The sequence below is a fragment of the Priapulus caudatus genome, unplaced genomic scaffold, assembly GCF_000485595.1.
Source record: "Priapulus caudatus unplaced genomic scaffold, Priapulus_caudatus-5.0.1 Scaffold515, whole genome shotgun sequence".
NCBI lineage: Eukaryota > Metazoa > Priapulida > Priapulimorpha > Priapulimorphida > Priapulidae > Priapulus > Priapulus caudatus.
In genome coordinates, this window is record NW_014577576.1 from 105,384 (window position 1) to 116,742 (window position 11,359).

General features: G+C 48.2%; 1 protein-coding gene across 2 annotated transcripts in view; it reads left to right on the plus strand.

The window, feature by feature from the left end:
• Positions 1-4,124, plus strand: part of LOC106811211 (transcription factor Sp9-like) — a 45,020-nt gene extending 40,896 nt beyond the window's left edge. For both annotated transcript variants that reach the window (XM_014814764.1, XM_014814766.1), the window contains exon 2: positions 750-4,124. In XM_014814764.1, coding sequence (XP_014670250.1) covers positions 750-2,057 — 1,308 coding nt within the window. In that variant the 3' untranslated portion in view covers positions 2,058-4,124. The remainder of the gene's footprint in view (positions 1-749) is intronic.
• The last annotated feature ends 7,235 nt before the right edge of the window (positions 4,125-11,359 follow it).

An 11,359-nucleotide genomic window follows, 5' to 3' on the forward strand; every position in this document is an offset into this window, starting at 1 on the left:
AAGGTGTCTCGTCGTCTATGTCATATATATATATTTATATATATATATATATATGTGTGTGAGAGAGCAAGAGAAAGAGAGGGCGACAGAAAGCGACAGAGCGCGAGACAGAGAATTTAGCATAATGCTCACTTCTGTTGGAATTATTGTCGTTAATGTGTGGGTTCAATATTGATCAGTTTGTTTCGGTCAGCTCTGACCTTGACCACCTGCAACCTGCAACCTGCTAGTTTTCGTTTTACCATCAGTGCGTTAATTTTACAAGCGACTGGCCACCAGTGATGCTCGTCACAGGCCCGACGCGTAAATTGGTTTTGATTTCACCGGAAGCAAGCTTCTGTGACGCATAGCTTGCCTCTTTATTGCCCGTTGTTATATGCAAACGCGCTCAGATGCTATCGAAATGACGTCTTTATTGTTGATAATTGAATGCAAATGATTTTGGATTTACTGACAAAGAAAAGTGCGAAATACGTATCGATTTCTGAAACACTCCACAGTTCTTTATAAACGAATAAAAGCACTGCCGATTTTTTTGAGCTGCGAATAAAACTTTTCGAGCCGTTAATACATTTGATGCGAGCCACTGACGTGCGTTGGTTTTAGAAATGAAGTAGGTCTGCCATACTGCAGCTGTGTATGTCATAGCCGCGGCAATATTATTTCATCAATACGACAACGGAAATGTATTGCACGCTCATGTATTCCTATAAAATCCTCTTTAACGGTGACGTCATTACTCGTTTCAGGAGCCTCCGCGTCTTGGAGGGACCCCGCTAGCGATGTTGGCAGCCCAGTGCAACAAAATACAAAACAAGAGTCCACCGCCACTCGCAGACGCCGCCGTCGGCAAGGGATTTCACCCGTGGAAGAAAACGTCGTCGTCGTCGTCGGCGTCATCTCTGTCCGTATCCGGCGGCGCGACCACGCCTCTCACGCACCTCTCGCATCGGATGACGTCCGGCTTTCCAGCGACGTCGAACGCCGGCCTCGACTATCGAGGAAACTCGATTGCGTCGAGCGGCTGCTCGACGACGTACGGCAGCGACATGTTCTTCGCGTCGTCGCCGGCCGTGACGTCGCACTGCCAGACGAACTCGGCGCTCACGCAGCCGGCGATCATACAGAAGGTGCACACGGACAACCACATGTCGAGCATGTACTCGCGCGTCGGCGTCACCGCGCATCCGGCCTACGACACGGCGTGGCCGTTCAACGTGTCCGCCTCGTCGCATCCGACGATCAAGACGGAGATGCCGACGCCGACCGTCGCGTCGCAGTCGGCCTGGCCGTGGGACATGCACGCCGCCGCCACCAGCTCGGGCTCGGCGTGGCTGGACCAGGCCAGCGCCGGCCTGCACTCGCAGATGAGCAACTACCCGAGCTCCGACTACATGACGCACGCGCTCGGCGCGTCCAACCCGCTGGCGCTCACCTCGGGGCCGCAGCTGCTGCAGGAGACGTATAAGTCGATGCTGCCGACGGCCTCCGACCCGTCGACGTACATCGGTCGGCCGGGCATGAACACGATAAACATGCAGCCGCGCTCGAACCGCCGCTACACGGGCCGGGCGACGTGCGACTGCCCCAACTGTCAGGAGGCGGAGCGCCTCGGTCCGGCCGGCGCCGCGCTGCGCAGGAAGAACATCCACAGCTGCCACATTCCCGGCTGCGGCAAGGTGTACGGCAAGACGTCGCATCTGAAGGCGCACTTGCGCTGGCACACGGGCGAGCGGCCGTTCGTCTGCAACTGGCTCTTCTGCGGCAAGCGATTCACGCGCTCCGACGAGCTGCAGCGGCACCTGCGCACGCACACGGGCGAGAAGCGCTTCGCCTGTCCCGTCTGCAACAAGCGCTTCATGCGCTCCGACCATCTCAGCAAGCACGTGAAAACGCACAGCGAGGGCGGCGATAAGAAGGGCAGCGGCATGAGCTCCGACTCTGAGAACAGCCAGGGCGAACGTCCCAACGGCAGTTCCCCGGGCTCTACCAACACGCCGCCGCTGTCTCACATGCCGATCCCACCCGACACGAGTCCCGTCGACCACAAATTGTAGACCGACGATTACCCAACGAGGAGTGGTGGCGCCACTGATGCAGCGTCTCTAAGGAGACGTGTTAAGGACTCTTTGCACTGCGCGTGCGATAAAGTTAATAGGAAAATAAGCAACTATGTCCCATTCTGTTCCCGCCACGTGGCTGACGACGACAAAAGAGCATTGGCGAGCTCTCGCGAGACAGCGTCGCGTGTGTCGACGCTGTGGAACGTGTGCACTGTGATTATGCCATGAACATGCACGCATACTCGAACGTTGCGAGTAAATGATACTTAATGATGGCCCCGGCCGAACGTAAACTCTCGCAGCGGTATATAGGATGCCGCTGCTCCTGCTGCTTATGCTTGGGAACAGGACGCTCGAGGAAAGGACATTACCGAACGCCGGCTATCTGCTGCCACGCGCGCGTTTCTCTGCCTATGTAACAACTGGTGCCGTCGGCCGGGCGACGGGGGCAAGACGATCTTAAATGGTATCAGTTAAGAGACCGAGACGTTTTTAATTCCCACGAGTTTTGTCCGTTTTAATTAATTGTTGTTTGTTGTGCGCGTTGTGCTCATCGTTTTGGTCGTAGCAAACCGAAAAACATTTTTTCGGGGTCGGCAGGATGTTGGCCTCATGGCCAGCGCGTCGCCATTCGAGCGTGTCTCTTGCTGTATCCGTATCAAAGAAAAACAACCCGCTTTGATGTGCAAATCAATGGAAACCATCATTCATTTAAATGTCATTTATGCAGTCTAAAGGACTCTCTTATGAAAATTGCAGGATATTATTATCATAAAGATTATTGATCGACGCGTTATTCAGTTACTAACGATGGATCGCCCAATGGGTGTTGTTAAAAACTTGAAGTGAAAAAGTGACCGAAGCTTTTTGGGGTGGTGTGCAAAAATGTGGTGAAGCGGGCGTCAAGATTATTTTTATCGCCAAATTATGTTGACTCGCTGAAGTCTGTGTCACCACGCCGTGAAAAGACCGTGTAAATAAACTGTGTAAGTACGAGAGAAACACAGGTGGGTGGTGGAAAAGCGCATGCGTGATGCTCGATTCGTCGTCGCTATCGCGTGGTTAATAACTAATTGTAAAGTCTTAACTTAAAGTAATGTACATAGTCGGCGTATGACGACATGTATCGTGTTTGCTCCAGGCAGCTGCATTCGCGAGAAGGGAAAGTATACGACAACAGACAACAATATACAACATGAATTCGCAGATAGCACGAGCGAGTTATACTATGGTTCCAGGTGTTCGAGCACATTTATATATGACTGTTATGATAATATTCACATGAATGTAACGTTGGGATGTTTGGATTTATTATATACTGTATAGCAACTTGGCCATCCATTTTTGCTGTACGCTGACTGTATCGATGTCTACAACGGGACGTTATTACTGGATCGCTTCGATGAGGGGTCGGCCGGATTACTTGCTCTATACGCCATGCGTATCTTTCCGGTCAAACTAAAATCGCAGATGTCACAAATAGCGTTCTCACCAAGCAACTTCTCAGCACCCATCTCGTTTCTGAGTAAAGCTTGAAATTTTGCTTGGGTATTAATATTGATACTATTATCATGTCTGGATGGTGCGACCGTTTATCAGCGTAGTGTTTCTCATTGGCGCAAATATTGTCAATTTAAGTTACGGGACTATCATCGTACATGTCGCATACAGGAATAACGCGCGCATATACTTGGACGTATTTCCACCAAGTGTGTATTATCAATCACACGTCGGTTTGATCTACTGCAGAGTTATCGGCCGGCTTATTTCTGTGCTGGCTTTCTTACGCGTGTGCGTGTGTGTATCATAATGCGATCGTGGCTTAAAGGTAAAGTTGTTGTGCAGAGATACTACAGTTTTACGCAGCTTATATTATCACTATTATTATTGTAACTACTATGTATTAATATTACGATGACGTATATACGTGTATGTGTGTCTAACGTCACAGTTAGCTCAGGCTTTGTTACTCACATTGGTGACAAGTATATTGTGCTTTGACATATGGCATACATTTGTATAGATGATGGTAAATAAAGGTAAATGTTCAGTGTAATAAAATTTTGTATCTAAATCGTATTTTTGATTATCACGCTCATAACCACGCGCGCGTACGCGCACACGTACGCACACACATGGGCCCACACGCATGAACGCACATAAACGCACGCACGCGCACACAGATGGACACATACACTCGCGCGCACACACCAATACACACACACACCCACACACACACACACACACACACACACACACACACACACACACACACACACACACACACACACACTGTGTCTAACGTCACAGTTAGCTTCAGGCTTGTTTACTCACATTTGGTGACAAGTATATTGTGCTTTGACATATGGCATAATTTGTATAGATGATGGTAAATAAAGGTAAATGTTCAGTGTAATAAAAATTAGTATCTAAAATCGCATTTTGTTGATTATCACGCTCATAACCACGCGCGCGCGTACCGCACACGTACGCACACACATAGGCCCACACGCATGAACGCCACATAAACGCACGCACCGCGCACCCCCAGATGGGACACATACCTCCCGCGCGCACACACACATACACACTACACACACAACACCACACACACACTCACACACACACACACACACACACCACACACACACACTGCACACACACACACACACACGCGCGCGCGCACACACACACAACATACAACACACACACACACACACACACACCACCACACACACACATACGCATATATATTATATATATATATATATATATATATATATATATATATATAAACGTACACATACATACAACATATATACACACAACACACACACACACACACACACACACACACACACACACACACACACACACACTCACACCACACACACACACACACACACACACACCACACACACACACACACACACACATACACACACACAAACACACACAGGCGCGCGCGCGCTCGAAGACACACAGGCAGATGTACGCCCACAGAAACCAGAGCACTCACGCGTGTTTCTTACTAATATTAAACATGGATTCTCGCGCTTCAACTATTACAATTTAATTACAACTAAACGCGATATTCAATTTCATAAGATGGAACATTTCAACAAAATAAATATATATTTCTGCTCCTTTTTTCGGCGCTGCGCACGTTTCCCAAATAAGAATGCGGGCACGATGAAGTCATCTTTAAGTACCATGCACATGGTCCCTGCGCTGCATAAATGCGAGCATATTGAATGCTTGAGGTCCATAACTGCAGGCTAACATATTAAAAGACATTATGCAATTAGCCGCACGTTGTTTAGGAGCCTCGTTGCGAGTTGAATGAAGAAAATTGCCGACAATTATGTTTTCAATACATCCCCGCAAAATCGTCTGTAATTGCACACCCCATGGAAGCTGGCGCTCGTTTCATCCGCAGCAATTCGTCGCTCGGGCTCACGCGCCGTGGAGAGCACGATAATTAGGCGAGGGTGAAGAGAACAGCGTCCTGGACTCTGCTGCTCCGCTGCGTGTGCTGCTGCTGCTGCTGCTGCTGCTGCTCGCGGCTGGAGACGACGTAATGATGAACGTAGCTAGTACCACAGTCTGCCGCATCGCTTGACCTTTTTTGTAGCATAGTTCAAACTTTGCTCGAACGCCCTTTTGGTGGTGGTGGTGGTGGTGGTGGTGGTGTGGTGGTGGTGGTGCGAAGCGTGGTGGTGGTGTTGGTGTGGGCCGGTGGTGGGGATGGTCGTGTGGTGGTGTTGGTGTTGGTGTGTGGCCGGTGGTGTGTGATGGGGTCGTTGTGTGTTGGTGTTGGTGTTGGTGGTCGGTGCGGTTGTTGGTGTTGGGGCGGTGTGGGGGTGGGGTGGTGGTGTGTGGTTGGTGTTGCTGGTGGTGGTGTTGGTGGTTGGGGCGTGTGGTGGTGGTGGTGGGCGGTGTTGTGGTGGTGGTGGTAGTGGTGGTGACGTGTTGTTGGTGTGGTGGTCGGTGTGTGGGCGTGGTGTGGTGTTGCGTGTTGTGTTTGTGGTGGTGGTGTTGGTGGTGGTCGGTGTGTTGGTGTGGTGTGTAGTGTTGGTGGTGGTGTGCTGGTGTGGCCGTAGGTGGTGGTGGTGGTGGTGTGGTGGTGGTGGTGGTTGGTGCGTGGTGGCGCGTGGTGGCGTGGTGTGGTGTTGGGTTGGTGTTTGTGGTGGTGTGTTTGGTGTGTGGATGGTGTGGTGGTGGTGGTGGTGGTGACGGTGTTGGTGGTGGTAGTGGTGGTGGTTTGGTTGGTGGTGGTGTGTAGTGTTGGTGTTGGTGGTGGTGGTGTGGTGGTGGTGGGTGGTGTGATGGTGGTGGTGGTGGTGTGTTGGTGTGTTGTGGTGTTGCGTGTGGTGGTGTGGTAGTGGTGGTGGTGGTGGAGGTGGTGGTGGTAGGTGTGGTTAATGGGATGGTGGTGGGTGGTGGTGGTAATAGTGGTTGTGGTGGTTGTGGTGGTGGTGGTGGTGGTGGTGGTGGTTGCTTCACCATTAGAAGCGCATAAAAGCGACGCACGCGTGCCCGTTCATGTTCTCTCTAAGTACACGCCGCGGCTGTGCGTTTTCGTGAGGCGCGTTAGAATCCCTATAAGCCGTCCGAGATAGGTGTGATGCTGTCATCGCACGCACACACACACACACACACACACACACACACACACACACACACACCACACCACACACACACCACACACACACACACACACACACACACACACACACACATACACACACACACACACACACACACACCACACACACACACACACACACACACACACACACCACACACACACACACAGCAACACACACACACACACAACACAGCTGGCGTAGCCAGGATTTTTAACAGGGGGGGGGGCAAAACAGCGAACTGCGCAACATAGTGGATGACTTCTTATTTTATTGGTTCCTGCCGCCTCCCTCTCCACACGCTACGCTCGCCAACCTCTTAGCTCTGCAATCTTTGTTTTTGGCGCCATGCAAAAAGGCGACATTTTTGTTCGTTGTTCTCTGCTCCCCTGACTGTTTCAGTGACGGCTCCAGGATTCTAAGGAGGGGGTGTGAAAACAGGGCGGGGGGTATTTTGAAAATGTAGATAGTAGGAGATGGTATTTGAGGCACATTTGAGTACATATACAGCCTTCATTCTGACTACGACAATTCTCTTTTTAGTAGAACAATTCTTCTTTTTTACTTTCGGATCAACAGGGGGCATGGCTTCTTCCCCGCCCCCTAACTACGCCACTGCACACACACACACACACACACACACACACACACCACACACACACACACACACATCACACACACACACACAACACATATATATATATATATATATATATATATGGATAGATAGATAGATAGATAGATAGATAGAAGATAGATTAGATATAGATATAGATATAGATAGATATGAGAAAGATGAGAGACAGAAGAGGAGCGAAAGAGAGGAGTAGAGAGAGAGAGAGAGAGAGAGAGAAGAGAGAGAAGAATGAAGAGAGAGAGAGAAGAGAGAGAGAGAGAGAGAGAGAGATGGTGCGTGTGTGTGTGTGGGTGTGTGAGTGAGAGCGAGAGCATGGGAGAGACAGAGAAAAGAAAGGGATAATTAAATATAGAAAAATAGATATGGAGATTAATGAATTATAATATATATATTATTAATCATATTTTGCGGCGATCGCCATCGTACCAGTAACGTTTCATATCGACGCGATGCTCACGGTGACAATATAGTTCTATAGCAGCCTCGTCTGTAAGTCTACTGACCGCGTCGTGGTTTCGCAGTACACCCTCATCAACGGTGCACTCAAGATCGCGCAATCGGCCAGCGGATTCGGTCAGCAATTTTCATCTCCAGTGCACTGGCTCTTTATTAAACCTGCTCATAATTTAGACGGGTAATTCCGCGCCAAATTGCCGTCAATTCGACGGCAAACATCGTTACAGTGATCAAATGAAGTTATAAAGTCTCCATCCTTATTATATCACATAATCTCGCGACAGGTAATAGCCTCAATTTTACTACGCGACTCCTCATAACCCGCGCCGATGTCAAATTGTTGTTGTCAAAGACTGCTGCGCTCATGATTGCCTCGTGCCAGCCGGGACGCGAGCGTAGAAAATCAACATGAAATTGGAGGGAATTGTCGGCAATTGACTTGCAAACAAGCGGGTGACGTCATTGATCACGAAATAGTTATGGAACGAAGCTTCCGAAATTATTTCGCGGTCTATTGTGCGCTGAATCACGTGTTCGCGGCGTGACCGACTATAGAATCGCATGTAACTACCTTATTATTAGAACGCATATCTTCGGCGGATTCAGCGCCTATACGTATACGGAATACGGAAAAAAATCCCGGCAGTGACAACGGTTCCATTAGTCAGGTGCAATATATATAACACATACTATGCAATACACTTCAGAGCCGATGTGTAGTTAGTTACACTTCATTTTCGGCGCATATTTTGGAGCAATTTGAGTTTCACTCGATAATATTCTTCAATTTTGCCAAGTAGAATGGACGCGGCGGAGGCAAATGCACTCCAAGACGAATTTTCAAACGGTCGTTTACGAGTCAATTTATGGCTAGTTGCCTGTCTCCTTATGTCGGAATGGCGTACAAAGTGCGGCTTTTAGGTTATTGCGTTTTTTCTGCATAATCGGGAGTCAACAGGCATATGGAAAAGAGATTGGGTGCGCAATTCTGAATGACATAACGCCTTTCACTTTGGCTAGTCGTCTGTGTGGCGCAATTTTCTCCGTCTGCGTCGCCGAACGAGTCCTTTGACATGGGAAGCCGCTGTCGTGTTGAACCGTCTTCCGTTGGCAGCTCACCGCCAGCGCGCTGTACGCACCAGTTGCGAGCGTTTAAGAAACGTCGTCGAAAAAGCGCCGACGCGAATCTGGGACATTTTCGCAATTCGCTTTTAATTTCTCGTACGCTGCTTTTGATTTTACGTCTAGAAGCACGAAGCGAGAAAGCCTCTCATATATCCGGATTTTGTATGTGTAGTACACCTGCATTGATCGCCTTCGCATAATTAATAGATCTTTTCACTTCAAACATTTGACGTAATGTTGCGTTTATGTAGGTTTAGTTGATTTTGGTAGTTCATTACCGAGTTGTGCCACACGGTGTTTACCTTTAATGTGATTGTGTACTTGTCGTTAGGTGATTTGCGCCACTGCCAGATAAACAGTTGTTTGTTTCAAGCAAAATAATATTTAAAGTTTTTATCCTATTTAAAAATAGATAAATTTACCAGACACTTCGGACGTTTCGGCGATGATGACGAAGCCTTGGTGAAATTTCTGATAAATGCGACGATATCATATAACTAAGCTATCTACAGTTATCATCGCATCTGGACAGACAAATTGTAACAAATATACTCACCATTTTATAGTAAATGCAGTGATAATATCTCAAGACGTTGCGTTGAATGTTTATGAGCAAAAATAGCAATTCCTTGGCAGAATGCCACCGTTGTTTTCTGTGGGTGATGCCTATTCGCTGAGAGTGATGTGGAGTGTGTGTGTGTGTGAAGAGAGTGGACGACCGCAGATCGTCTAATATTTCATTCACTGTAACATTTATACTGACTAATATTTATGCAACCAGTGACGCTATATGTAAGGTGTCTCGTCGTCTATGTCATATATATATATATTTATATTTATATGTGTGGTTGTGTCGTGCGTGTGTGTGTGTGTGTGTGTGTTGTGTGTGTGTGTGTGTGTGTGTGTGTGTGTGTGTGAGGTGTGTGTGTGTGGTGTGTGTGTGGTGGTGTGTGTGTGTGTGTGGGTGAGGTGTGAGTGATGTGGTGTGTGTGTGTGTGTGTGTGTGTTGTGTGTGTGTGTGTGGTGTGTGTGTGTGTGTGTGTGTGTGTGTGTGTGTGCATGCGGTCGTGTGTGCGTGTGTGTGCTGTGTGTGTGTGTGGGTGTGTGTGTGGTGTGTGGTGTGTGTGTGGGTGGTGTGTGCATGCGTGTGTGTGTGTGTGTGTGTGTGTGTTGTGTGTGTGTGTGTGTGTGTTGTGTATATATGTGTGTGTTGTGTTGTGTGTGTGGTGTCAGGGAAGAAAATGGGAAAAAATCTTTTCGGGGGCTACTTTTCAAGCTCGCGCGCGCATGAAAAAGCCATCAAAATTTGGTTTGCATTGAACTCTATGCATAATTGACGGGTCCGAGGCTGCTTTTGGCATTTCGCGGGGCTAAATCGCCCCGAGCCCCCGTGTATTTTTTTCACTGCTGTGTGTGTGTGTGTATGGTGTGGTGTGTATGTGTTTATTTGTTTGTTTGTTTGTGTGTGTGTGTTGTGTGTGTGTGTGTGTGTGTGTGTGTGTGTGTGTGTGTTGCTTGTGTGTTACATTCGTACGTGCGTTGCGTGTGTGCGTGCCTGCCTGCGGTTGTGCGTTCCTAGGTGCGCGCGGTCGTGTATTTTTAGCGGCGCCACACTTCCTTCACATCACCTATACTTCGCCTCAATTTTGCTCGCAAAGTATCGTTCCATTTCTCGACGCGGGCGGGCATGAGCGCACACCACAAACAGGCTTGGCTCAAATTATATAATTATAGCGTCTGGCGATGCTATTGTTCGACTTCCAGGCCGTTCATGGCGAGGTAAGCACGATAGCATCTACGCACGACATAGCATTTCCATTATTTATATCAAAATTAATCCAGTCTTGCCGGAGACTTCATGGTCCGGTGGCAGCGCGAGCCGTTGCGGGGTTGAAATCGACTCAATTACTGGACGAACAAACAGCAAATCGCGCTTAGTGAGATTTGGAATGCCTATATATATATATATATACGTTGCGGATTTTCGTCTGTCTGCCGATGCCATACTTGATGCTATCAACTCCTTACGCTACGATAAGCGACGACTATGACATGATTTTATTAATATTTACTTCCCCACACACACCGCACACACACACACACACAACACACACACACACACACACACACACACACACACACACAACACACACGCACACACACACACACAACAAATAAACACACACACACAGCACCCACCACAACACAAACACACACACACACACACACAACACAAGCACACACAAACACGCGCACGCATGCACAGTCTCTTGTCAGTATTCCACGGTAATCCTCGCTCGCCACCCGTATTATATATATATATATATATTATTATATAGTATATATAATATATAATCATATATATACTATATGTATAATATATATGATTATATAGCGTTCATTCGCCTTACAGCGGTCCACAGTGCTTA